The sequence below is a fragment of the Triticum urartu genome, chromosome 5A, assembly GCF_056163025.1.
Source record: "Triticum urartu cultivar PI428250 chromosome 5A, HENAU_Tu73, whole genome shotgun sequence".
NCBI classification, from domain to species: domain Eukaryota; kingdom Viridiplantae; phylum Streptophyta; class Magnoliopsida; order Poales; family Poaceae; genus Triticum; species Triticum urartu.
Window position 1 is genome coordinate 25,619,975 of NC_141877.1, and position 26,255 is coordinate 25,646,229.

The 26,255-nt window shown below is 43.1% G+C and overlaps 2 protein-coding genes and 1 pseudogene across 3 annotated transcripts; 2 read left to right on the top strand and 1 right to left on the bottom strand.

Annotated features, from left to right (window-relative positions):
- Positions 1–1,369: 1,369 nt before the first annotated feature.
- On the bottom strand, positions 1,370–12,621 carry LOC125507282 (glutathione S-transferase 4). 2 transcript variants are annotated; one of them, XM_048718423.2, is made up of 3 exons: positions 12,402–12,621; positions 2,407–2,455; positions 1,370–1,914 (listed from the first exon to the last, which is right to left on the bottom strand). In XM_048718423.2, exons 1-3 carry the CDS (start codon positions 12,549–12,551, stop codon positions 1,445–1,447), a joined length of 669 nt encoding a protein of 222 aa, XP_048574380.2. In that variant the 5' UTR covers positions 12,552–12,621; the 3' UTR covers positions 1,370–1,444. The 2 variants fall into 2 exon arrangements, with proteins under 2 accessions (XP_048574380.2, XP_048527870.1); XM_048671913.2 differs by lacking the exons at positions 1,370–1,914; positions 2,407–2,455 and adding exons at positions 11,315–12,044; positions 12,203–12,251 and having other exon boundaries at positions 12,402–12,618.
- On the top strand, positions 2,554–3,062 carry LOC147967684 (pectinesterase inhibitor 8-like; annotated as a pseudogene).
- A 578-nt stretch (positions 12,622–13,199) lies between the features above and the next one.
- Positions 13,200–13,927, top strand: LOC147967685 (pectinesterase inhibitor 8-like). Its single transcript, XM_087522504.1, has one exon. The coding sequence runs from the start codon at positions 13,284–13,286 to the stop codon at positions 13,809–13,811; it is 528 nt and encodes a 175-aa protein (XP_087378630.1). The 5' UTR covers positions 13,200–13,283; the 3' UTR covers positions 13,812–13,927.
- The last annotated feature ends 12,328 nt before the right edge of the window (positions 13,928–26,255 follow it).

Genomic DNA, 26,255 nt, shown 5'->3' on the forward strand with positions numbered 1-26,255 from the left:
GTATCTGTTCTGTGTGTAGCAATCGATCTGTACACGACCTGTGTACACGTGGGATCTTTTTCATTTTCCCCTAGCACTAATCATCTCTTACGCTCTAGTCCCTGGTTAATGTTTTGTCAAGAAAAAATAAACTTTGTAGTTATAATCAAATTCCAACGAACTTAATAATAAATAGTCAATTTCCTCTTAATAATTCGTATAACAACATAGCTACTACTCTCGGAAAATAATTCGTATAACAACATAGCTACTAAATCAAAATAAAATAGTGTTAAAAAATCAAAATCTATATACCTACTAATAAAGCAAGGTGTGCTTCTCTGATTTTTTTATCCGTTCACCATTGAAATTTATTTTTCTAACCGAGGTGGCATTAAATTTATGTGCATCCGTTAGTTTTTTTAGCAATCCAGAATGTCGTACTTGGGCCGCTCACGCTATGGCCCAGCGAAGCCAGCCCACTTTTTGCCTGCCCACGTAGCTGCAAAAAACCTATTTCCCGCCCTGCGCGGCACATAGTCAGAGGTACACACAGGGCGTCCAAGACTGGGTTGGCCCGTTTTGTTTTTTCCTTCCAATTTTTTATGTTATTTTGTAATTCAAAATTTTCAAATAAAATTCAGCATTTAAATTTTATGAATTTTAAAAACATGTTCAGAATTACAGTATTATCTTACTGTTTATAAAAATGTTTGGAACATTATTTTTTTTTCGTTCGGATTTTTTTTCAAATTCAGAAAATATTCCAAATTTTTTTGGAATTTTCCAAAAAGGCATTTTAAAACATATTACAAATTCGAAATATATTCTGGTTTTATTAAATGTTCACAGATTCAACATAATGTACGCGTTCAAAAACACATTTTATAGAATTGTTCTTAATGATCAAAACATGTTCCATTTTAAAAACTCGGTCACAAATTTAAAAAAAAATTGTGTTTTGATAAAAGGTTCATGTCTTCAACAAATGATGCATTTCAATTTTGTTCATGTTTTCTCCAAAATGGACAAATATTAAAAACATTTTTCATAATTTCAAAAAAGTTCATGTTTCCCAGAATATTCGGCAATTCATATTTTTTAAAAATTTCAAAAAATGTTTTAAATCCAACGTTGCTGTATGTTATTATGTATTCACGTTGGCCGTTGGTTAGCAGTAGGCGTTTGTTGCCGTGGCGAGCAGCACCTGATCGGGTCTTTAAGGTCATGTGTTCGATCGTTCAACACGTCATTTTTTTATATGGGTGTGCATGTTGTGTTGTGATGGTGTGAGTTTGAATCGGATTGTTTGGTGATGTTTACTTTATATATAAAACGGAAAAAACCTTTTTCGTCTAACAAGCCATTTCATATCCACACCTCACACATAAATATCTTGCTTACTTTATTTCCCGTGGATTCAGTAAAGATAATCAGAGCATCACAGACACACAAGCATGCTTTATCATGGTATTCTCCCGCTCCCGAATCCAAAATCCGGAGGCATGCCAGCAATCACCTTCTTGACGGATGGCCTTGCCAACAACGATTCCCACCACGCCTTGGCGCGTGGATACGCATCGAGCACGACCGCATGCTCCGTCGCCATGAAGTAGCGCATAAAGTTGAAATGGGTGAGGTCGGCGAAGCTTATGGAATCACCGGCCAGATACTTGCTGCTTGACAACCTCGCCTCGTATACCTCCAGCAGCTTCTTGAGCTTCTCGACGCTCTCATCGACGAGGCCCTGTTCGACGTTCCTACCGACGAACGGGTTGATGATGCAGTTCACCACGATGGGCTTGAGTACGGGCTCGAGCTGGTGGGCATCCACGTCGACCCATACGTCCACCATCGCCGACTCCTCGAGGCTGCCCGCTCCTAGAAGCTCGGGCTTGTGTTTGCGGAGAATATGCCTTGCGATGGCACGAGATTCTGGGAAAAGAACAGTATTGCATCAGAAGCATGTTTGATGTAACTGAACCCTACAAATGAATTTATGATTCTCATTTGGCTGTTTCCAATGATTGCAGAGGTCAGGGTCACCCTCCATTTGGCTAGCAGCAGAGAGCATGCCAAGAAATGGACAAGACAACTGATTTGATCGAGCTAGCTAATGATTGCAGAGGTCAGGGTCACCCTCCTTTTTACGAAGAAAATAAAAATCAAGTGCGATTGTGAGGTCAACCATTTGGCTAGCTGCAGAGAGCATGCCAAGAAATGGACAAGAGACAAGTAATTCGATCGAGGTTCTTGTAAACCTCTTGAGATAGTTCAGGTAGAGTCTCTCAAGAATACAAATTCAAAGGCTGAAGAAAATGTTGAGTGGTAGTATTGAACAATCGGTGCAACAGGCAGCTACATGGAAAGGAAAAACACAGCTACTACTAATCCGAAATGAAGAAATCAAAAATCGCGAAGGCTTACGGTAAAGCGTGAGATCACCGTCCTCCAGCACCGGGATCTCACCGAAGGGCTGCAGAATTGTCGGACGGGAACAGGGTTAGTACTACCACTAGTTGAGTTTGACCACGCAAACGCGGTTGACCACTCTGTTTCTTGCTTCCAAGAGACATGTGGATCGTAGCCGCCGTTGCTCTCGTGTTGTTCGGTATCGACGCGACCGTGGAAACAACCTGCAAGGCGGCGGTCGACAAGGATGCTCATGTCCTCTACAATCTCTGTGTGTCAGAGTTGAGAAAGCACATCCGGAGCTCCGACGCAGACATATGGGGCTGGCCAAGATAGCGGCTAACATGGGCGTCAACAACGCCTATGGCGTTATCCACGACATCGAGCGCCTACTAGCGAAGCCGGACACGGATGCCAAGACGAAGGTGGCCCTTGGGTAATGCCAGGGGTTGTACGACAACATGAAGTTCGCCTTTGCTGGAGCCTACGATGAGATCAACGGCCGGAATTACGCCGCAGGGAAGGAGGAGGCAGCGAAGGCTGTCTCCCTGGCACACGAGTGCGACGATGCCTTTGTGAAGGCCGCCATCCCGTTGCCTCTCAAGCAATGTAGCCTCTACTCCGTGCAGATAGGGACCGTCTGCACGGCCATCACTAACCTTATCAAGTGATGAATAGCATCATGGATCCAAATCGTGGTAGAGTTTAGAGGTCGGATCAAACTTGTAGCGATTACTACTTGAACCTTTGTAAGGTACATGCAAGGAATAAAACATGTTTTAGTTAGTTGTGGGTTTAATTACAAGCCTAATAGAGTTCTCAATGCATCTTGATGGGCGCATTAAATTTCACATACCCTTTCAATGTGCTATATTTATTTTACTTGTAACGTAGCCAAAGAATTGTCTTATACCCTTTCAATGTGCTAAATTTATTTTGCTTGTAACGTAGCCAAAGAATTGTCTTATACCATTTCAATGTGTTATATTTATTTTGCTAGTAACGTAGTCTTTATACCCTTTCAATGTGTGCTATATTTATTTTGCTTGTAAAGTAGCCAAAGAATTGTCTTATACCCTTTCAATGTGCTAAATTTATATGTCACTAAAATAAGAAGAGTTGAGCAAAGAAGAGGTAACCCAATAAAGAACGATCCAAAAAAAGTCGCTCTCTCAACATAATGGCACTTAAGTGTTTCCGGCTGGCGGGGAGTGGCGTTGTTCTTGATCTTAAATGTACTATATAATTGCACATATATAAACATTACCAAAATGTCTATTTTTGTAGTGTCGTCCTTCTTGATCATAAATGTAGTACATAACTGTGCAGATGGATGTAACCAAAATATATTTTTATGGTGCTAGTCATCGCAACGTTTCATTTTCATGATAAAATCACAACAGTTTTCTTCCTTGTCAAAGGTTTAATTCCAAATTATTCTTGATTTTTTATATTAGGTTATTCTTGAGATTGAGCATTGGCATTCTGGCATCAGAGTAAACTCAGTTGTACCTTTGTGTGGGCACTCATGCCCTCGAGAACGCCGGGTCAAGAACCATCGCCGTCCATGGACGCTGCACCCTAGCCTTTTATTGCATTTGCTTATCGGGCTGGCCCTCAAGGCCCTTTACCGCGCACAATTTTTTTTAGAAGTACGTCTATGTGCACCTTAGCTTTAGAGAAGGCAGAATTGTAAGTACAAGAAGACTATCACTCGCCGCGAACAATGAGCGTAGCATGAACACCACACCTAAGCTCAGTGGCGGAGCCAGAAAAAGAGAAAATCCCGGGCCAAATTTTTCTTGGTAACATGGATTTTTTTTGGTATTATAACTACCCGGAATATCTCATAACATTTTTGGAAAAATACCACATGCAAAACAAACAAAATAAAGTTAAAATTCTCAATAAATATAGAATGTAAACTCAATGCTCAATGATCCAACATAATAGATAAAACATGACATAGGTACAGATAATAATATGGGGATATAAAAAAGTACCAAATCAATTGGTCACCTCATGTGTGCCTCCAATAACTTGATCAATGGTAGAGGAACCAACACCTTTAGGGCAGTAAAAGTATACGCCCATAAGAAAAAGCATAAACTTCAAGTGAACTAATTACTATCATTGATACAAATTAAAAACTTACCACTTCGACGAGGCGAAACCCCTTTGAGAGACCTAAATGACTGAAAATGATATATCATCTATTCACCTTCACCAAATTGAACACGGGCAGGAGCAGGCATACCAATATTGTTACACTACCGTTGTTTCAATTTGTGGTGTTGATTCAGTCCCCTGGGCTGTTTGATTCCCTCGATATTAAATGATAGGTGCAAACACTCCCGTTATGGGCACCAATAAAAATATATCTTCATTTTCTATTTCTACAACATGAAATGAAATTGGAAAATACAATACATTAAAATGGGTTCAACAATACCCTGCATATGCATATACGACTGGCGCACACACACACACACACACATACTTTCAATTCAATTTCAGTTCGTTCACTACTTGTCTACTTCATACACAGAAGTACCGCAAAAGTGAAGAACACTGTACAAGAGGAAAGACATCAAGGTGAGGCAAAAGGCATTCAGGACTCAGCACCAGGCAACCAGTTAGGCAAGGAAGCAGGGGACAACGCGCAGCAGTGAACAGTGGCAAGCCGACAACAACGGAGCAGCACGGCAAGGGCCGGAGCCGCGCACTGGCGCACAGAAGGGCGGCAGCCAGGACCATGGGGGAGCTGGGGGCTTCCCAGAGAAGTTGGGGGGGGGGGGAGGATGTCGGTGGTCTGTGTAAGGCGCCACAGCCAAGGCCGGCGGATGGTAGACAGCAGCAGCCTGGACGGCGAAGCGGCAGCGTGACCGCGCAAGAGTTAGAACCGAGTGTAAAGTGAAAAATTGCGGGGTATAAGATGCCAATATTTTTCTCAAACGAATAAACATTAATACAAACCGAGAGGGTCTACAGCTGCAGTTTTTTTGTCTGGGGAGAGTGAGAAGGAGAGATGCGCTGCATGAGAGATTCCCCGCCCCAACAAAAGACTTACATTTATTTTTCTTATACCATTTTGAATGGCTCATAACTTTTTAACCAAAAATTCATTTTTGAACTTTTTACATATTTGAATTCATGGCGAATAGACCTTTAAAACAAGACCGACTTTTAATATATTTGAATGAGTTTAAAATATCGATTTCACACATTTCACACATTTTATGATAACATATTTCAAAAAAAGATTTTATAATAACATATTTGTCTCATTTTAAAACAGATTCCACACATTTTCAAATAGATTTCACTCATTTCATCTAACATATTTCACTCATCTCAAACAAGATTTTATATCAGATTTCACACATTTAACATATTTTATGATACCATATTTCACTCATTTCAAAAAAGATTTTATACTAACATATTTCTCTCACTTTACTAACACATTTCTCTCACTTTAAAATAGATTTCACACATTTTCAAATGGACTTCACTCATTTCATCTAACATATTTCACTCATTTCATATCAGGTTTCTTGTGCAATAGGCTGATTTCACATATTTCTAGTGAAAAAAAATGTTTGTTTCACTTTTTTTTTAGTGAAAATGGGTTTGTTTCACATACAAAATGTGAAACGTCAAAATTTAAACGTGTTTGAAATGTATTCAAGATTGGTCAAATTCTAAAGATCTTGGCGCTAACAATTCAGATATATAAATTATTTTGCAAACGAACTTATATTTATAAAGATGTGAGTGGTTTAAATTGTCTAAGATGAAATAAAAGTGCATCGATTTGTTCGGGGTGAAGACAGAGAAGAGATGCTGCATGCATGCGGGAAAAAAGTACTCCTAATAGTTCTTCCCTGACATGCATGTTAGTGGCTGTGATAATACATCTGAGTGGGCCAGCTGTTACACTAATCTTGACGAACAATGAATGGATGGATATCTGCCGGTAGGTACCGCTAATGCTCAAACTGACTTATTTGTAAAAAAAAAAACACTCAAACTGACTTTCTGGAACTTAGTGTCTATGGGAGCTCCTTTTTTTTAGTAGAGTCTATGGGAGCACCTATGTGGCTGGTTCCTATTTAGCGCCTTAAGCGCCCGTTAGTTTAGAGTAAGACGCCACGACCAACCCACCAAATCCTTTCATGTGATTGTTTGCTTGTTTTCCCTTCCTTTATTTCTTTTTCTTTTCTATTTCTTTTCCTTTTTTTAAATTCGCGAAACTTTTTTCCTTCACGAATATTTTCTGCAAATCGATGACAATTTCTTGAATTTGATGATTTTTTCGAAAATTTGATGAACGTTTTTTAAATTCGATGAACTTTTTTCAAATTTGATTAACTTTTTCCGAATTCGATGAACTTTTTCCAAATTCGGTGAACTTTTTTCCGAATTCTGTGAACTTTTTTTGAATTTGGTGAACTTTTTTCTGAATACGGTGAACTTTTTCCGAATTTGATGAACTTTTTTTCGAACTCGTTGAACTTTTTTTCGTATTTGGTGAACTTTTTCGGAATTCGATGAAATTTTTTCTGAATTCTGTGAACTTTTTTTGAATTCGGTGAACTTTTTTCTGAATACGGTAAACTTTTTCCGAATTTGATGAACTTTTTTTTGAACTCGTTGAACTTTTTTCGTATTTGGTGAACTTTTTCGGAATTCGAAGAATTTTTTTCTGAATTCTGTGAACTTTTTTTGAATTCAGTGAACTTTTTTCTGAATACAGTGAACTTTTTCCGAATTTGATGAACTTTTTTCGAACTCGTTGAACTTTTTTTCAAATTCGGTGAACTTTTTCGGAATTCGATGAACTTTTTTCAAAGGACCAGAGTACATACTGTAGCAAACCAGTTCATTTTCCAAGAAAACCAGTACGTACTGTAGCATTTTTTTAGCAAGCCAAAAAAAGTGATCGAGCAGGCAACTTTTTTTAGCAAGCGACACAGCTAGCGAGTGAACGGCAGGAGTCCACGATCGAGTGACGGCAGCAGCCAGTGAACGAGCAGCGGCAGCCAGCGAGCGTTGCTGGGCCAAGGCCATGCAAGCGACTCAGCGGGCGCTGGCTTGGGTAACGGGCGCTAAAGGCGCCAAGGAGGAGCTCTCCCTATGTGACGCTCTTTGCGTCAAAGAATCCACGTTTCGCATAGGGGCGGATCACCTGGGCCGGCCCATTTGGCGTCCGTGAGGTGAAAAACTGCGAAAAAGAACGCTAGGATTCGAACCGCCAACTTGTAGTAATGTGCGGGCTGTGCTAGCCAGTACGACAGACAGATCTTGTGATGGGTTAGCAGCGCAACAATTAAGGAAACAATTGACAGCGGCAAAAATTTAAAAGATTCACAAAAACTGAAGTCCCACTGAGGGATCTAACTGAAGACCTCCTGCTAGTGCTTTTCTTTTTGAGGGATCGAACATTCGCAAAAACGTGATTTTATTTTGGAAAAAACTAAACTTTCCGTAACGCAAACATTATCAAATTTGTGAACAAAATTTTGAAACCTCAAACATTTCATGAAATACGAACATTTTTTGGTTTTCAAATATTTTTTGAAAAAAGGATCAAAATAGTAAAGGTGATCTTTTTTGACATTTGGAAGAAATTTTAAAAAGACGCAAAACATTTTCTGAAAAAAGGAACAGAAATTGAAAATGAATACATTTTTTGAAATTACAAACAATTTTTTCAAAAACACGAATATTTGTCGAAATTGCATGTACATTTTCCGAGTTTGTGAACAAATTTGGAAAGCTGGAACTTAGTTTAAATTCTAGATTTTTTTTGAATTTGTGAACATAAAAATAAATATGCGTGGCAAAATTCAAAACATGGAAAAATTTGAATTCAGGGAAAAATTTGAAATTACGAATATCTATAAAATCCGCGAAGAAGTTTTCAAAGCATGACATTTAAAAAAAATTGATTTTTTTAAAGAGAGAACATTTTCTTATTTTTTTATTTCAATGTAACATTTTTAACTTATGGAATTATAAAAAATTGTAATAGAAGTGAACAAATATTAGAAGTTCTAAAATTTTATGGATATTATGAACAACATTTCAAAACAGGAACATTTTAAAAAATCAATAAAATCTAAAAAGTGTAAACTATTTAATTTTCTGAATCATTTGTTGAAAAGAGAAATATAGGAAAGAAAATAAAAATTGACGAAAAGAAAAGAAAAGGAGAAACAGAAAAAAGGAAAAAAAGAAAAAGAAAGGAAAAAAGAAAAATAAAAAAGTGAGAAAGTAAAAAAGAAACAGAAAAAGAAGGAAAAAATAGAGAAACGAAAAAAACTGAATAAAAACCCGGTTCAGGATCCTTTTAGAAGGTTCCCAAAACCGGAAAAATCCAGCTGAAACCTTCTGGAACATTCCCAAAACCGGGATCAATGGAAGACACGTCTTGCTTCTAAATGGCTCGGCCTGTCTCAGTCGATGCTTCTGCGACACATCAACATTTTGATGCAAAATGTGTCAAATAGGAAATCTGAGTGTCTGGTTGCGTGCCTCTGTGTTGAAGTGTGTGGATCAGTGGGACTAACGAGCCAGCCCATATGGGGTTTGGGCTTGCCTTTGACTGGGCTATACCCCGGGCCTATATAATAATGTATACAGATAGTAACTATGGAAAAATTCCACGCCCCGGGCCTGGGCCCTGGGTACCTGGGGCCCAGCTCCACCGCGGCCATGCAAGTCCAAAGACAGTCACGAACGACCAAACAAAACTACAAAGCAAAAGTGTATGGCCATATCGTTTACAATTTGGCTCTAGATTTTACTAGTGTTGTCTTTGCCTTTTGTTCTAGAGAAGCTAATGAGGTAGCAAAAAGTTTAGCTAAGCATTCTTATTGTACTAGACCATGTTCAAGAATTCATCCGATTAACCAGTTAACTTGCCGATTAATCCCTACTCATAGGGTCACCGAGTAGCCGATAAACCGAAAGATCGTCCGATTAATTAATTAAATGGTCGATTAACTTGCCGATTAGCCGATCAATCCCCTACTCGCTAGCCAACCGAGCAGTTATCAGTTAACGATTTCCTCAACAATGCTACTAGATCCTCCTACTCTTCGGATACTATTGGTGACTTTATTCTCTTGGACATTGTAAGCGATATGGCTACCATTGAGGAATAAAGTCTCTTATTTTCAAAAAAGAAAGTTGCCATGGCAATGTCGGGGGCATTAGAGTCCCAAGACTCAGATAAGCTAACACTAAAACAATGTTTTGATAGACTTTATTTTGCCTCAAATTATAAACGAGATGGCCATTGTTTGAGAAATAAAGTTTTGATGACAACAGAAAATTGCCATCCAATGTTACAAAACTTGTCATGACCGAAAGTGAAAATTGCCATGTAGCACACACAAATACCAATGATTTTTTTACAACGATTGCCATTTGCATGATTTGGACCCAATGATTGTGGAGGTGTTTTCAAGACCTCCTAATCAGAGAATGTTCTCGAGTTATCATTTCTCTACAAAATAAATCCCATCGCCTGCCCTCTAGTAGATCCATTGTTGCTTTGACATCCAATCAAATTTTCATGTGGAAACAACAAACATTGTGGTCTCATAGCATAGATTTTGTTCCAGTCTCCCAAAAAATCACAATATGTGTTGTTTTCTCATGAAAATTTGCACGCGTGTTGGAGACATGAACATATTTAGTATATATAATATTATTTTTAGCCCATACCAAAAAAATTGGATATATTTTCTCATTTTACTATTCACCTGGTGAAGCCAAAATGATGTCGTGTCAATTAACTTATCAACTTAAATTACAGTTATTTCCAAAAAATAAAGCGGCAGTTACATCATAAACTAACAATGGCAATTTTTTGGGGGAAATCAAAAATCAAATTAGGGGGGCATGCAGCCACAACTCTTGTCCATTGGAACTAACTCTTGCGCAACCGGTTTGATTCATGATTGCCTTTATTCAAATATAACCCTGCCAAAATCATGATTCACCTCTCAGTAGTCTTCAAATTACGGAGCATGCGCCGTGGAATGGCATTGCCACTATTCATTGTCTCCAGTCCTCTTCCACACTAACCATTTGGCTGTACTCATGTGTCAGTGAAGGCGACAAGTATCCTACGGACCGATGTTTGTCCTCCCATTTGATTCCTTTATTATGGAGAACACTTATTGTTGGCTAGGTGCAATACGCGCAAGATCTTAAAAAGTAACTTTTCTTTTTTTTTGGGGGGGGGGGGGGTCATCTTCCAAAAGGGAGACATTGTCTTCTAGAAGCACCATCCTCTAAGACCGATGTATGAACAAGGGCCAGATGATTACTACTATGTCAAGAATACCTACATTTAGGTAAAGCTGATGAAGTAGGCGAATGTTCCTATTCTCACATAATTGAAAATTCATGGCTGCTTCACCACCTTCTGTGCGGATGTAGGTTCGTGAGTTTTCTCGAAGTACTCACTTACAATGAGTTTGGTAGATAGTATGTTTCTACTTTTTCTATATGTCAAGTGGGTATGATTCCCATGTTACTTTTTGATCGAAAAGAGAAACCACACAGAATATCTTTAGTTGACTAGAACAACGCCCATGCGTCGCAACGGGATATAAATATTGTATTACATTAGCTTGTGTTTACCTGCCCATATTATGCCATTGTGTAAATAAATGCTCATTAAATTATGTCCATGATTTACATTATATTTTGATCAGAAGTGATTTACCTGTCCATGATATGCGATTGTGTAAATAAATGTTAATCAAATTCTACCCATGATTTACCTTATGTTTTGATAAGAAGTTTGGCAAGTAAATTAAAGTAGAATTGATCCAGAAGGTTAAATTAAGGTGATTGCTTATTATACGGGGAAGTTTGGACGAAGGAGTGATGGGAAGAAAGGTGAAACGGAACCTTACATTCTTTTTAAGTAATAGTAGAGACTTTGCAACAACATTGGTGTGAAAACCATGGTACTGCTGACAGAAATAGAGGGCATAGACCTTGAACTTACTTTTTTTGAGAATCAATTCTAATTGGTATTAGGAAACAATTCACCGAAACAAGTTATTTCATACCCACACCCACACTTTGCTTACTTTATTGCTCGTGGGTTGGGTAGAGATGATTAGAGCATCACAAGCACACAAAGCATATGCCTTATCATGGTATGTTCCCGCTCCCGAATCCAAAGTCCGGAGGCATGCCAGCTATCACCTTCTTGACCGACGGCCTTGCCAGCAGCGCCTCCCACCATGCCTTTACGTGCGGATACACATCGAGCACAACCGCATGCTCCGTCGCCATGAAATAGCGCATGAAGGAGAAATGGGTGAGGTCGGCGAAGCTGACGAAATCACCGGCCAAGTACTTGTTGCTTGAGAGCCTCGCCTCATACACCTCCAGCAGCTTCTTGAGCTTCTCGACGCTCTCATCGACGAGGCCCTGGTCGACGTCCCTCCCAACGAACGGGTTGATGATGCAGTTAAACACGATGGGCTTGAGTACGGGCTCAAGCTGGTGGGCATCCACGTCGACCCATACGTCCACCATCGCCGACTCCTTGAGGCTGCCCGCTCCTAGAAACTCGGGCTTGCATTTGCGCAGAATATGCCTTGCGATGGCACGGGATTCTGATGAAAAAAAATCACGTAGAGAAATTAGTAACACTCATTTTTTTTTGTCACGCCCACCAAATTTCTTAATAATTCATAGAAAAACATAGCTACTGAATCAAAACAAAATAGTGTTAAAAAATCAAATAAAATAAAAAAAAACCATGAAGGCTTACGGTAGAGCGTCAGATCGCCGTCCTCCAGCACCGGGATCTCGCCGAAGGGCTGCAGAATTGTTGGACGGGAACAGTGTTAGTAGTAGTAGGTGACCTTGGCCACGCAAACGCAGTTGATCATCTCTCTGTTTCTTGCTTCCTATACAGAACTAAAGTAGCAAAGCTGAACCAGATAGGGAGAAGCGCAGAGCACACGTACGTTTCTGGCGAGGTGCTCCGGCAGCCGGTGGTCGCCGCCGTTCCTGCTCATGGGCACGAACTCGTACTCGGCACCGGCCTCCTCCAGGCAGACGAGGACCCGCGCCATCCATGGCGACACCGCCCAGCCGTACACCTTCATAGGCGCCATCCCTTCTTCTTCTTCTTCTTCTTCTTCTTCTTCTTCTTCTTCTTCTTCTTCCTCTGTGTTTGCAGTGCACTACTATGGGTCCATTTATGTACTTCATCATCGAGCACTAGTAGTACTGTTGTTCATTTAGCACGCCGGCAGTCCAAATCCAAAACAATATTCTAGCTAGGAGTATTGGGGTTCCCTGTATGCAGTCAAACTTCTGTTTTTTAGGCGACGCCGATCGTCACTGCTTGCGTGCGCAATGCAGTCCATTGGTTGGTAGGTGAGCAAAATTGGTCCATCGTGCCAAGTAAATCTATTCGAGGAAGCCAACCACGTGAACAAGCCGAAGCACTTTTTTTTTAAATTAATAATAGGAAACTGCCATTTTTATTTGGGCCGGGATCAGGCGTAGGATTTTTGGGTCGGGCTTAAGCCCATCCATGGAAAAATTGAGTAACTCATAGCCTTTTTTACAATAATGTAACTGACGTTTCTAGAAGAAGAAAAGGCAAGATGTAACTGACAGTTAATATCCTAATTACTAGCCTAATTAAATGAAACAAGCATTAGCATTTGATAAAAATATCCTAGATATAGCTGTAACCTGTAAATAGTTGTGCTCATCCTCAGGGTGCCTCTGCCTATAAATAGACATCATGTACGCTTTCTCCATATAGTATTGTGCGGCGCAGACAAAATTACCCCAGATTAGCATCTCTCTCCATCCACATACAACCAACAAGATCCATGAGGCCACCGGCAGCTCTTGTGGTCGTAACCGCCGTCCTTCTCGTGTTGTGCGGTGTCGACGCGACCGTGGAAACAACCTGCAAGGCGGCGGCCGACGAGGATGCGCATGTCAACTACAACTTCTGCGTGTCGAAATTGAGAAAGCACTACCAGAGCTCCGACGCAGACACATGGGGCCTGGCCAAGATAGCCGCTAACATGGGCGTCAACAACGCCTATGGTGCCATCCATGACATCGAGCGCCTACTAGCGAAGCCGAGCATGGATGCCAAGACGAAGGTCGCCCTTGGGCAATGCCAGGGGCTGTACGACAACATGAAGTTCGCGTTTGCTGGAGCCTACGACGAGATCAACGGCCGGAATTACGCCGCGGGGAAAGAGGAGGCCGCAAAGGCCGTCTCCCTGGCGCACCAGTGCGATGATGCCTTTGTGAAGGCCGCCGTCCCGTCACCTCTCAAGCAACGTAGCCTCTACTCCGTGCAGACAGCGATAGTTTGCACGGCCATCACTAACCTTATCAAGTGATGAATAGCATCATGGATCCAAATCGTGGGAGAGTTTAGAGGTCGGATCAAACTTGTAGCGATTACTACTCTGAACCTTTGTAAGGTACATGCAAGGAATAAAACATGTTTTTATTAGTTGTGGGTTTATTTACATGCCTAATAGAGTTCTCAATGCATTTTGATTTGCTTTCTGCTTTTAAAAAAACATGCATTAACCATCACATGCCCTTTCAATGTGCTATATTTATTTTTCTTGTAACGCAGCCAAAGAATTGCCTTATACCCTTTCAATGTGCTATATTTATTTTTCTTGTAACGTAGCCAAAGAATTGTCTTATACACTTTCAATGTGCAATATTTATTTTGCTTGTAACGTAGCCAGAGAATTATCTCATACCCTTTCAATGTACTACACTTTATGTCACTAAAATAAGAAGAGTTGAACAAAGAAGAGGTAAACCCAACAAAGACCAAAAAAAAAACCGTTCTCTCAACATAATGGCACTTAAGTGTTTCCGGCTGGTGGGGACCCAATTTCTGGCGTTGTTCTTGATCTTAAATGTACCATATAATTGCACATATATAAAAAATACCAAAATGTCTATTTCTGTAGCGTCCTTCTTGATCTTAAATGTACCACATAATTCTGCATATGGACGGAACCAAAATATATTTATATGGTGCTAGTCATCACAATGTTTCATTTTTCATGATAAAATCAGAACAAATTTCTTGTCGAAGGTTTAATTCCATATTCTTCTTGAGTTTTTTTAGATTAGGTTATTCTTGAGATTGAGCATTGACATTTTGGCATTAGAGTAAACTTAGTTCTACTTTTGTGTGGGCTCTCATGCCCTCAAGAACGCCGGGCCAAGAACGATCACCGTCCACGGACGCAGCCCAGCCTTTTATTTCATTTGCTTATTGGGCTGGCCCTCGAGGCCCTTTACCGTGCATAAGTATCTTTTTTCAAGAGCACGGTTAGGTGTACCATATCTTTAGAGAAGGCGGAATCGTAAGTTTAAAATGACTACCACTCACTGCGAACAACGAGCATAGCACGAACACAACACCCAGGCTCAGTGGCGGAGCCAGAAATAAAGCAAATCCCAGGCCAAAATTTTCTTGGTAACATGGGATTTTTTGGCATTATAACAATATCTCATACCATTTCTGAAAAAAACACCACATGCAAAACAAACAAAATAAAGTTAAAATTCTCAAGAAATCTAGAATGTAAACTCAATGCTCAATGGTTCAACGTAATAGATAAAACATGACATAGGTACAAATAATAATATGGGGATACAAAAAAGTACCAAATCAATTGGTTACCTCATATGTGCCTCCCATACACTACTAGGGAAAACCCTAGTAGTAGCGCGGGTAATTGCCTAGCAGTAGCGCGGAGGCCTGCGCTACTGCTAGGGCGCTACAACTAACTTTTAGCAGTAGCGCGGGTGGTAGCGCGGTTGCCACCCGCGCTACTACTACTTAGTTGTAGCGCGTTTCAAGGCCCCGAGCTACTACTGACTAATTGAGAATTAAAAAAAATTCCATCCATGGCGGCTGCTTTTGCTGGGCATCGTCCTCTCCATCCATGGCTGCTACTTGTCCTGGAGGGGATGAAGTTGTCCGTGGTGATGGTGCTTCCCCACCCAACTTGTGCCCGTACCTCTCGTCTACTGCTGCTACAAGAGAAGAGAAAATTATTAGAAAGAGGAATAGAGAGATAGAGAGAAGTAGGAGGAGGAACTCACCGGTGGCCGCCGGAGTTGGAGCTGACGCCCGAAACCCTAGATGAAGCTCGATGACCTGCTGCTGCTTGTCATGGGACCCTTGACCCGGTGAGGAGGTGCAAGTGGCTGCGTCCATGGCGGATCTGGCCGCCGCCATGGATGACGCTTTGCTGGTTTCCGTCTCCTTCCACCAGCGGAGAAGAAGGAGCATGGAAGGGGAGGGGAGGGGTCTGCAGTGCCGTCGAGGATGGAGGGGAAGGGGAAGAGGAGGTCGCCAGATTTTTGAGTGCCGCCGAGGTGCGAGGCCGGCAGTGGTGGTGGGTGAGGAAGGGAATGGTGAGTGGGGGGAGAAGGGGAATCAGAAGAGTGTGGGTTTGGATTTGGGCCTCGGCACGCTATGTGTACATATGTCTTGGTGGGTCGATAGTAGTAGCGCGGGTTTATACCCCTCGCTACTACTATGGCATGTCCCGGGTGGGCACGGTAAAGACCACTTAGTAGTAGCGAGGGTTATAAACCCGCGCTACTACTATCAACTTAGTAGTAGCGCAGGTTTATACCCCTCGCTACTACTATGGCATGTTCCGGGGGCGCACGGCAGAGACCACTTAGTAGTAGCGAGGGTTAAAAACCCGCGCTACTACTATCAACTTAGTAGTAGCGAGGGGTAAAAACCCACGCTACTAGTAAGTAACAGTAGCGAGGGTTATAAACCCTCGCTACTAGTAAGCGTCTGCCTATAAGTTTTTCCCTAATAGTGATAACTTGAACAGCGGTAGAGGAACCAACACCTTTAGGGCAGTAAAAGTATACTTCCATAAGAAAACGTGTAAGCATCAAGTAGACTGATTATCATCGATACAAATTTAAAACTTACCACTTCGGCGAGGTAAAACCCCTTTGAGAGACCTAAATGATTGAAAATGATATATCATCTATTCACCTTCACAAAATTGAACACGGGCAGGAGCAGGCATACTAATATTGTTACTCTCTCGGTTTGACATCGCACGTTGGTTGCTTGAAGTCAAAGGTGGTGGTCACATTTCTACCATTGTTTCAATTTGTGGTGTTGATTCAGTCCTCTCGACTATTTGCTTCCCTCGGTCTGAAGATCTGAAATGATAGGTGCGAACACTCCCGTTATGGGCATCAATAAAAATATATCTTCATCTTCTATTTCTACAACATGAAATGAAAGTGGCAAATACATTAAAATGGGTTCAACAATACCCTGCACATGCATATACGACTGGCACGCGCGCGCGCGTGCACACACACACACACACACATTTTTCAATTCAATTTTGGTTCGTTCACTACTTGTCTACTTCATACACATACATACTATAAAAGTGAAGAACACGGTACAAGTGGAAAGACACCAAGGTAAGGCAAAAGGCACTCATGACTCAGCACTCAGACAACCAGTTAGGCAGGGAAGCAGGGGATAGCGCGCACCGGTGAACAGCGGCAGGCCGGCACAACGGAGCAGCACGGCGAGGGTCGGAGCTGCTCACTGGCACGCAGCAGGGCGGTAGTCAGGACCAGGGGAGCTGGGGGCACAACCATGGAGCATTTTGGTCGGATCAAAATGCTTGTCATCACCAAGCTAGGGGATCAAAGTGCTTGTACTATTAAATGAAAAATAATAGGCTTTTAAGAATCTCTTGACTTGTGTATCGTGATCCTTTCTTGATATTATTTTGTGGAATAGGAAACCCTATTATTCTGCATACCGTGGGGAGGAGCAAGCTGGAATGGGCCCTCATTATGAGAGTAGTGATGATGAACCCTCTCACACTAGCGAGTTTGTAAATCTTAAAGAGTCTTGATTACAAATTTCTACAAAGGAAAATTGGAGAAGAAAATTGATATTTGATGGTAGTAGGACTAGTTTGGAATGTTAGATTATCCTCTGATAAGAGTAATGAAGTGGTGGATCAACACTGGGTAGATCTATTCAATGATTTTAATTAAGTAAAATCATCCTCTGATAAGAGTAATGAAATGGTGGTTGGAAATTAAAGGGATTATGGAGGTGGTTGACAAATACTGGAACTCTCCTTGTAATTGCAGGCATCCTGTTATTAAGTGGCAACCTAAAATTAGGAATATAATAAATCTGTTAGAGGATAGTGCTAATGTAGAGGTTGCCGAGAGTAAGTGTAAGCAACAACTTGTTGTTGAATATGATTTACTTGATACTATTTTTGAGATCCTATCTTTGTCCCCCCCCCCCCCCCCACACACACACACATCTAAATATGGATTACTTGATATTATTTCTGAGACCAAGCATTTTTCTCCATCATCTAAACTACATATGTCCAAAATTGTAGATGAACTACAGAATATCTGAATAGTTAGGAGATCAAGGGAGAGAGATATTCTCGAGGGTGAGCATAACATTGCATATTTTCATGCTCTTTCTTACCAGATGAGGAGGAAGAAAAAAAAATCACCTCTCTAGATGGCTCCCTTAGACTTTCTCATCATACCCATGATATCATTAAAGTTGTTGTCAATTACTATAAGGTTTATTTGATATAGAAGATTGCTTAGACCTGGAATTTACTGACTATTTTTGGGATGTATATCCCCTGAATATAATAGTACTTTAGATGATCCTTTACTGAACCTGAGGTTAAGGGTGTTGACTTTGGCTCCTGTGTAGAAGGTGCACCTTTGCCTGATGGATTTCCTTTCCGGCTCTATTAAATTTCTTTGATGTAATTTAGCATGACTTCATGGACATGTTCTCCACCTAGGATAAGGGAGAACTAGGCCTGTCTAGGATTGACTTATCTCTGTTTACACACATTGCTTTGATTAATTATATCTCTAAGACCTTCTCTAAGAGCATCTCCACTAGGCTCCCCAAGAGGCCCTTTTCTCTAACTTTGAGAGCGCCGACAGTGAAAAAAATCTCCACTCACGCCCCCAGGATCGCTTTTTTCGCCGGTTTCATGCAATTTTAGCGCCGGCAGTATCACCCGAAACCCAGCCCCCAGGGAGGCATCTGAGAGCGTCAGCGGTTTGTTTATGCATGCAAAGGCCCACCTGCAGCCACATCTCCCCCTCCCTCGTCGCTTTCAGCCCGACCCCCACCTTCTCTCTCCCCATCCGCTTCTCTCTCCCTACTCCGCCCGCGGCCCAGGTGCCTCCCCGCAGCGTCGCCGCCCGCGGCTGGTGCCTCCCCTGTGCGTGGCCGGGGCGGAGCTCACGCGGCGGCTGGAGGTCAAGAAGCAGCAGCGGCAGGCCCGACCAGCGATGAGGTGGGGCGAGCGCGGCGGGACGGGGCGCGCGTGGGCGCTAGGGGCCGCCGCGGCGGCCAGGGTGGGGCGGAGCTCGCGCGGCAGGTCCGGCCAGCGATGAGGCGGGGCGAGCGCGGCGGGGCGGGGCGCGCGTGGGCGCCAGGGGCCGGCGCGGCGGCCAGGGTGGGGCGGAGCTCGCGCGGCAGGTCCGGCCAGCGATGAGGCGGGGCGAGCGCGGCGGGGCGGGGCGCGCGTGGCCGCCAGGGGTGCGCGCGGCCAGGGTGGGGTCGAGTCCGGGTTGACGTGGACGACGCAGACGCGGAACTCCACATCATGGTGACCCGCACGAGCAGGTCGGTGATGGAGGCCGCGTCGAAGTCCGGAGGGAAGGGCGCCTTGAAGGAGACCTTGGCGCGCTAGGCCTCGAGCGCGTCGCCGAGGGTGTTGACGCTGCCGCGGCCGTAGTCGTTGTCGACGTAGATGACGGTGGCCTACCTCCAGCCATAGTATGTCGGCGACGGCGGCCATCTGGGAGGAGTCATTTGCGCTGGTGCGTTCGTCGGTTGGGTGGGGGGGACAGTTGGAAAATTTGTCATTCCCAGAACAAAAAGTCCGCCGGTGCCTCCCCACGAGGCGGAAAAAAGGCCTCATGGGGGGTACAACGGCTGGAGATGCTCTAAGTGTGCTACCAATAGGTTTAGCCCTATATGCGATGATCTTAGTGCCCAAAACCAGACCGATTTCTTAAAAGGTAGATACATAGTTTAAAATGTAGTTGTTGCACATGAAATTGTTCATGATGCTAGGATAATAGAACTCATGGCTTTGTTTTTAAGCTTGATTATGAAAAACATTATGACAGATTTAGTCAAGTTTTTCTGTTGAAAATGCTTACTCAAAGGGGCTTTAGCCCCAAATGGGTTATTTAAAGGGAACCACTAGGGATCAGAGTATTGATCCCTAGCATTCCATCATACCGGCCCAACTCCATTAGATTATAATGCTTCAGCTTGTTGGATCAGTAGTGGAACCTGGGGTCTCCTCTAGGTAGTTTCCAAGTAATTTAATTGCTTCCTAAAACAAAGGGATCCAAGAATCATGGTGGATTAGTTAATTAGGTGGTCCCATCCATATTAATTGGAACAAAAAATGAATTATATTAGTGAAATTTCTGTTCCCAAGCTATTGTAATTTTGCTTATAATAGAATATAAATTTGCTTCCATGTAACAAAAAGATTGTCCAATAAAAAGTTATTTTTCTTTCCATGCAAAGAATTTTTTTACAAACACCATAGACTTCAAGCACAGTTAAAATGTACTTCATCTAACAATATATAGCAACATAAGTACCATCATTTACGAAATATATTTCTAGTGCAAATGATATTTGCTTCCATGTGAGAATTATTTGTTCCACGTTCTACAATAATATTTGCTTCCATCTACAAATACTTGTTGCATGTGCGACAATAGGACTGGGATCAGGTGACTTGCCTCTTGGCAGTCACACTGTAACATGCGGCTGTGAATCCAACGTTCATTTTAATCCAATGTACAGCAACGGTTGAAGGCAAAAGACGGCCCAGACTTCAGCGATTTAAGCCACGTGATTGGAATCCTGTCTGTTTTGTACTGGTTTGCAACACCTCTGACATCCGTCTAAACCTATGAATCTGCTTTTAAGGCAACCATAAATCAATCTCTACAAAAAGAAAGAACAAAAACTCAGCCAGATCAAGCACACATCAATCTTTATAAAATTCAAAACAACAAAAACTCCTCTTGTTCTATTGATTTTTGTAGAAATTAAGAGCATCTACAGCCGGGCTTTCATACGCGTCTCAAACGTCCGGGCAACCTGTCCGGTCACTAACCGATAAAAAAATCAACCCAATCGGACCTCTCGAACCATGGACAAGCGCCCGGGTAGGCCGTCCGATCATTGACCGGTCAAACAAAAATCGACTCCGGCTCCGAGCTCGATTACGAGGAGGAGATGGCCCTCCGCATTGCGCTGGAGCGGTCGAAGGTGAAGACCGGCGGCAGCTCCGAATAAGGAGCGTCGGCACAGCGCGGACGCTGGAGCTGGAACTTCCCGGCCCGCGCGCAGCGACGCCAGGACAGCACCGTCCGCACCGCCTCGCGCCATCTCCTCCCCACGCCGGCCGCTCCTCCACGTGGGCAGCGGTGGGTGCTAGTGCCTGCGCCATTGGCCCGCACACGCACTTCGAAATCGAAGGCGTGGCCGCGAGAGGCAGCGTGCACGCGGCGAAGCAGTGCGCGCGCCGCCGCTTGGGATGGAGGCGGAACCCGACGATGACGCGTCTCTTCTCGCATGGTCTACCGCCGGTCCCTCACGATGATGGAGACGAACGCTCGCTGTCTCCGGCGGAAGAACGCCAGGCGCTCTGGCTTGCTATTGAGCACTCGGCGCATGAGACGAAGGAGGCAGTCTGGGATCTAACTGTACAGTTTACTCTTGCCATTGCAGACCGGTGCGTGCTTGATCTAGCTGAGTTTTTGTTCTTTTGATTTTTGTAGAGATTGGTTCGTAGTTGGCTTAGGGCATCTTCAACCCGGGCAATTAAACCTCCTGCATCCGTCTGTACCAAGTGGTCCGAATGTAATTTTCTATCTAACACGGCATCTCATCCGTGCGTGGATCGGTCCGGTCATCTGTTTCGCCGCAAACTGGAGGCATACAATGGGGGCTTTGTGGATGTCCGGACCATTGCGTGTTGTTCGCTCATGACCCATGTCCTACTTTTTCTTGCCGACTATTGCACCTTCACTTTCTAGGGCTCACGGCCACCCTACATGGACACGAACACATGATGGTGAACAACAAGGACTTGTCGGACATTTTTGGGGGCTCACGACGGCTGGCGAAGATTTAGATTAGCTTAATTTTGAGGCGTTTTTTTAGTTGAAATATATCAAAAATGTCACCGCAAAAAAAAGAAATATATTAAAAATGTAATGAATTTGATTCTGAATTAGTGTCTGCGTACTTATCCAAACCGGCCCTTGTCTGTTTCAAGGGTGGGCGTCGGAGATGTCTTTAATAGCAAATGTATTTATATGGTAAAGGAAAAAAAATTATGTAGCTTGGTAAAAGAAAAATATATGTAGCTTTGTGTGCTTGATCTTGCTGAGTTTTTGTTCTTTTATTGTAGAGATTAATTTATGGTTGACTTAATAGCAGATTCGTAGGTTTAGAAGATGCATGCAGAGGTGTTGAAAACCTGTACACGACAGACAGGGTTCCAATCATGTGGCTTAAATCGCTGAAGTCTGGGCCGTCTTTGGCCTTCAACCGTTGCTGTACGTTGGATCAATAATGAACGTTGGATTTACAGCTGCATGTTACAGCGTGACTGCCAGGAGGCAAGTCACCTGATCCCAGTCCGCGACAATAGTATTTGCTTCCATATGAAAAAATATGTTTCCAGTGGTACTAAATTTTTCTTTGACATCAGAGAAATTGGTGTTGAATATAACATTTTATATTTTACCAAGTGCACTCAATTTTACTTCGTTTGACTCAAGAATTTGCTTCCATCGTAACTGAGTGATGTTCCGATGGTACTACTACTGGTTGAAATGATTGTGCTTCGTCAATTCATATATAACATCTTCCCAAGAAATGGGCATATATTACAATGATTCATATATGCACATGACATGTTTCATACATGCTACAAATTTGCTTCCATCCAATAGCCAATATGTAAAGAAAATTTACAACAACATATTTGGCATAGGTATTGTCACAAAATATCTACATTAGAAAGCATAAGATGCACACTTATTCTGAGTTCACAAATTTATTGGCTTGCAACAATACATATGTACATAGAAGCACATTTGAGAAACCAATGAAGCATTAATAATAGGAAAAAGCCGCAAAGCAAACGTCTAAATCTAGAAGAACATATGAGCAAAACTCTCCTACAAACCATGTTGGAGCACTTCAAATTTGCATCTTGCACCGACCTAGCACATTGGATTGATATAAAATTGGAGCAGCTGAACTTGTTGTATCCGCCGGACCACCAAAACTTGGAGAAATAAGACATGGCTATTGTCACTGCAGATGGTAGGGCGCTGAAGGATGAGGGAAATGCAAGTGAAGAAGGGTGTCATCAGAAGGTGGAGGGTCGTCGCCGACTGGTTGAGAAGGTGCCGCTTGTGTAGGGCAGGTCGTCTCCATGGTAGAGGAGGGCATCAACTGGTTGGGATGACGCCACTCATGTAGGGGAGGTCGTCGGCATGGGTGGGGAAGAGCACCACACGGGCAGGTGGAGGAAGGTGTCATCGCCATGGACGAGGATGGCAAAGAGGATTTTCCGGCTATGGGAACATGACTTTCGTTCCAACCATAAATGAAAACCATGTTATTTCGGGATGGCGGTTAGGAGCAATTTCAGGATATTCGAAGCTAGCAAAGTTGGGCCATTGGATGGGGTATGAGATAGACGATACAGAAGACATCTAAGCGAAAGAAAAATATCAGATTACAAACTTAATTCGTTTTCTATTGTAGAATGCCTCTGTAGGAGTTAGAATCAATGATATAAACAATGAGTATTTTGTAGCCTCAAGAGGGGTCAGGTAGGGAGATCTTGTTTACCGTCTTCTCTTTAATATGGCAGCTGATGTGTTTTATAGAATGCTAATTAGATTTTCTCACCACCAGTGGTGGAGCTTCTTAGGGGTCAACCTGGGCCATGGGGTCGACACGTTCTACTAGGATCCACTACCAACATCTACTCGGGTCGTGTCCATGTGTACTTGAATCTATAAGGTCACACTCTTAAAGGAATGGAGCCTGCTAATTCAAATTAAGATCCAAATTAGATTGGGTTTATAGCTTTAACGAGCCTCTAGTGTAGAATCCCGTTAGGGAGTTTTATATAAAGGAGAGTGACTCACACGACATAGTGTTTTTAGTTTTGCCACACCCAACCGTTGTTGCCACTCCCTATGCCCTGAGGTTGCCCGTTTGGATCTAGCAATCCGGTGAGTGACGCTACTCCCTGCACATGTGGATTCCTTGGAGGAGTTGCACCTGCAATGCTCATACAAACCATTCGAGGGAACCATGACGAACCGTGACTACATGACTAGTGGTACAATATGATCTCGTGTTCTATCCCTGGTAGTATGATCTTGGTTGCCCGGTAGATGTTTTTAATATAGTGGTACAATATGATCTCGCGCGCCCCAATAGGACTCCTTTCAAATGGGAATATTTGTCGGCACGGGTTTGGTTTTTGGCCATCATCCACAATAAGTTATAGTAACATGTAAAACCGTTTTTAGATTAGTGACCGTACATTAGCATTTTATCTTATCATTTTTGAGAAAGGGGGTGAAACTCTCTGGCATTTGCACCTAAAATTTCCATATGTGCATAGTCCCTCCGGATGGGAATATAAGTCTGGCACGGGAATTTAAGTCATAGGAAACATGTCATAAAAAAATATATTTAGAAACTTCATTGTAATTTTAAGAATATTTTGTATGTCATACACCACAATTTTTGCTATTAAAACCGAAGACCTATGCCGACTTATATTCCCATCCGTAGGGAGTACCACATATTTCTACGTTCCCTTTATATTTATTAATTTCACATTAAAAAACAAATATATGGTAAAAAAATAGGACACTCGTATAAACTTCCCGCGAGCAGTGTGGTTGCTAGTGTATAAAATTTTCGGTGCTGTAACATTGAGGCCTCTGTATTTGTTACTTGGATGTAGTAATTATATTAAGCTGGTACTTAAAATTAACAGTCAATGGTCTAGTGGTAGAATAGTACCCTGCCACGGTAGACCCGGGTTCGATTCCCAGCTGGTGCAAGTTTTAATTATTTTTTTCCGCCTTCTGCTTTCAGCTGAGTTTATATCGAGCTAACATCCAATTGCTATGTCACAGCATTGGTTTGTGACGACTGACGAGGACCCAGTCAGTGGCATTGGAGGTTATATTTGATTCTTGATGCTGATCTGATCACAACTGGTCGTTCTTCTCCGTCCTCGTAATGGACCTTTTGGATTTTTTAGTTCAAACCGATCTTCTATGTCATGAGCATTGAGCTCGATCAGTTATATGCAGTGACGATAATAATAATGCTGCTACAACTACTGAGGCAGCAAGCATTGCAAATCTTACAATTGGTCATGATCTCTTTCAATAACCAGATAGTTAGGACACGACGGCATGCTATTAGAGCATCTAGAGCAGGGCGCTCCAAAACCGCCTCAAATGCTCGGACGAACGCCCCGATCACTATCCGGTCACGAAAATACGATCCAGACTGACGCCTCAAACGGACCTCAAATGTCTGGGTTGACGGCACCTCTCATATCCAGTTCAAATATGGGCGGATATGGAACGCCCGGGTGCGTCCGTCACGTCGGTCCGTGCCCACGCCGGTCCACCTGATCCCACATATATTTCTCCCCATTGGTTCACCGGACCACCTAGCCACTTCACTCCACTCCTCTTCACTCCTCTCTGCCACCCAAGCAGCCTTCAAAAAGGGGAAAGTTTGATCAAGTTGAAAGCAGCCTTCAAAATTCTGCCAGTTCTAGTGATCTATTCATGGGAAGATGGCATGAGAAAGGGAAAATTCAGACTTACGCACCAGATTGAGAAAGAGAGCAGGTTGTCCTCATTCGGTTGCTTCTTCCATGAGTAAAGGGCAGAGGTTGATCAACTTGAAAGCAATATGATGTTCCTAATTCCATCAATTCCAGTGAGCGGTTAATGGGGAAGATAGCAAGAGAAAATCAAACTTTAGAATTATGTACAAGATTGAAGAAAGCAAACTTCAGAATTAGGTACAAAATTGAAGAACATAGCACTTCATTCTTGGCGATCGATTCCTTCACCGGAACGCGATTGAAGAACAGAGCAGGCCGTTCTCCAGCCATCCACTCCTTCACAAGAAGGCGCTCGCCCGCCTACGCCTCTACTCGGACCAGGCCGCCGCACTGCCGGCGCGCGCGTCCCTTGCCGCCGATGGGATCTCCCGCGCCGACCCAGCCAACTGCACGCCAATCTTCGAGGCGTCGGCGTAGTGACAGCGCAGGGGCCTCCATCCCCGTCTCCGTTGATCACGTCCTTCACGCTAACGCGCGACCAGATCGAGGAGATCAAGGCCACGGCCACGGTGCACGGCGGACTATACTTATCGGCGTTCGTGGCGGCGGCGGCCGAGCTCCTGGAGCGTTGAGCAGGCGGGGGAGGCATAGGGCGATGGGCGGTTGGTCGATGTCGAAGTCACCGCGGAGGTCGGGCCTGGGGTTGGAGAGCACGTAGGAATAGGGATAGGATGGGTCGTGAGGCGCTGATTGGGGGGCTTTTCGTTCACAGGCAGAGTTTTCGTCCGCTGATTTGAATTGCTAAACGCACTTCTCGTGAGGGATATTGTTATCTCGACGGTTAGATCTAAC

Coding starts and splice junctions, on each gene's coding strand:
- LOC125507282 (XM_048718423.2), bottom strand. CDS start 12,551: ATGGCGCCTATGAAGGTGTACGGCTGGGCGGTGTCGCCATGGATGGCG. Junction 2,456..12,401: donor CGGAGCACCTCGCCAGAAAC/GTACGTGTGCTC, acceptor ACAATTCTGCAG/CCCTTCGGTGAGATCCCGGT. Junction 1,915..2,406: donor CGGTGATCTCACGCTTTACC/GTAAGCCTTCGC, acceptor TTCTTTTCCCAG/AATCTCGTGCCATCGCAAGG.
- LOC147967685 (XM_087522504.1), top strand. CDS start 13,284: ATGAGGCCACCGGCAGCTCTTGTGGTCGTAACCGCCGTCCTTCTCGTG.